Here is a 2204-nt window from a genome sequence, read left to right on the forward strand (position 1 = left end):
CTGCAAAGGGGGACCCAGATGCCTAGCTTGTATGCACACCTTGCGTGCAGCAGATGCAAGGTCTTGTCTACTCGGCTTCCACTTTCTTAATTATCGAGCTTAATTCCTGTTTACGACATTATACATACTATATGCCCGCTTGCAACAGATGCAATACACCTGTGTCTCTAACCAATTATCACCCTAAATTCTCACTTTAATTTCGACTAAATTGATCGACCAGGGACCAAGTTGTAGTAATTCAGTTCAACAAAAACTGAACCTAGTAGATGCGGAAATGTGTCCCATAACAGTACATGAAGAATATATATCCCTCAGCCATACTTTTTTGTCTTGTAAAAATCAGGCATCTATTTGTGGCAAACCATTTGGATGAGGTGCTTATTTTGTTGGTATCCCTAGATTATATAAGGTTTGCGGTTTTTTTTTTTTTTTTTTTTTTTCGTGTTCTTACAGTTTATTTTGATATCTGGATTTAAAATTTAGAATGATATGTAATCTCAGGTATTAACTACAGTTTTTCTCGTCAGAAATACATAAAATTGGACTTCTTTTAAAAAATAAAAAATAAAAAAAAGTGCTTATTTTGTTTGAATTGTCTTTTTCCTTAAATACTTTCGGGCCTATTTGTTTATTATGTCTTTACAATTGGGCTGAAACCCGCCCCGCCCCATGATCTGGTTTTTCTTCTGCGAACTGCGATAGCTTCAAAACTCAAGACGGTCGGAAATCAGACAAGGCATCGCTGAACTGACAGAATCTTCTTCTGCAAATTATGGCTGAAGTTTTCATTTTCAGAAACATCTCCTCCTTTTCTCTCTCAGTTCTCTATGCCCTATTTCTAATTTCAAATCCCTCTTCCTCTCTCTCATTCACTCGAACCCTACCAAACAGCCCCAACTTCGATTCCGAAACTGCCTTCTTCGGCGACGCCGGGTTGATCATCGTAGACAACGGCCCGCCTTGCGTGGAACTCACGCGGCCATCAACCTCGAGCACCGGGCTTCTCATGCGGACAGAACCCTTCAAGTTCCTGGATGCAAAAAAGCCGACCTCTTTCTCTACGGACTTCTCGTTCTCGATCTCCCCTGGTAAAAGTAGCGATGAGGGTAATGGGGACGGCATTGTTTTCATTTTCGTACCCGGAGAATCATGGTCAAAATGGTCGATGGTTGAAGGAGGCTCATTCGCGCTCTCCAAAGAAAACAAATTGACGGGCAATTTAGGTGACCAGCACGCCGATGACGTAGAAATCAGTTTGAACGACTTCGATTCCTCTTTGAACTTGGTGCTAAATACTGGAGACAAGTTCAAGTCTTGGATCGATTACGATGCGAGTTCGAAGAGACTGGAGGTTAGGCTGAGTAAATCCGGGGACGCGAGACCGTACAGTCCAATAATTTGGCGTGCGGTTGATATGGCTGGAATGTTGGGGGACGAGGACGTGCGCGTGGGCATAGCTTCGCGGAACGGGAACTCGTCGCAGAGCGCGAGCGTATATTCGTGGAGCTTTAGGGTGCGAAAGTATCCGTATTCGATGCACTCGTTTCCGGTGGATCCGCAAGGATATGTGGTAAAGGAGGAGGAGGAGGAGGAGCGCGGCGAGCGGGTGAGGAAGGTGAAGAGCAGTGGTTGTGTGCTGACAATGATGAGAGGGTTGATTTTGGCAACGGTGTTTGGGGCGTTGGTGACTTTTGGGGCGCTGTTTTTGTGGGGGATGCTTGTAAGTAGGCGCGAGGCTGGCTGTCCTGTCTACGCTGCCGATTTCGGGTACAAGAAGGTCGATGTAGTTGTTGAGGAAAATAGTGATGGGTTGAAGAAGAACGGGGATGAAACTAATGCATGAGGACTACGGGCATTGCTGTGTGATTGTGTATTTTTGTTGTTATGGAACTGTAGCTTGTGTTATCCTCTCTGCACGCTAGGTTAGTTGAATGCAGCGAAGATATATCGCTGTTAGAAATCGTTTGTAACATTTATAGCTTTGATGATTAGATTGTCTGGCATATCAAATTCTAAATCCGCATCTTTGCTTCATCTCCATCACCCAATTACCAGCTTTATAGAAAAGAAATGGGAGAAAAAAAATCTTCCCTCTTCTTTGGGCTGCGGTATTTGCTCTGATGAGGAGCAGGATCCTTCAATAAGCAGCCTTTGCTTTACCCGAAACATATATAGATGTGAAAAATAAATGGAGAATATGA

At 43.8% G+C, this 2204-nt stretch overlaps 1 protein-coding gene across 1 annotated transcript; it reads left to right on the forward strand.

The window, feature by feature from the left end:
• The first annotated feature begins 1168 nt into the window (after positions 1-1168).
• LOC121247489 (L-type lectin-domain containing receptor kinase S.4-like) lies at positions 1169-1846 on the forward strand. The gene has a single exon (XM_041145825.1). It carries the CDS (start codon positions 1169-1171, stop codon positions 1844-1846), a length of 678 nt encoding a protein of 225 aa, XP_041001759.1.
• The last annotated feature ends 358 nt before the right edge of the window (positions 1847-2204 follow it).

Source organism: Juglans microcarpa x Juglans regia, chromosome 1S (genome assembly GCF_004785595.1).
Source record: "Juglans microcarpa x Juglans regia isolate MS1-56 chromosome 1S, Jm3101_v1.0, whole genome shotgun sequence".
NCBI lineage: Eukaryota > Viridiplantae > Streptophyta > Magnoliopsida > Fagales > Juglandaceae > Juglans > Juglans microcarpa x Juglans regia.

Bases quoted from the DNA above. Each gene is read 5' to 3' on its own strand.
- LOC121247489 (XM_041145825.1), top strand. From the start codon at position 1,169: ATGGTTGAAGGAGGCTCATTCGCGCTCTCCAAAGAAAACAAATTGACG.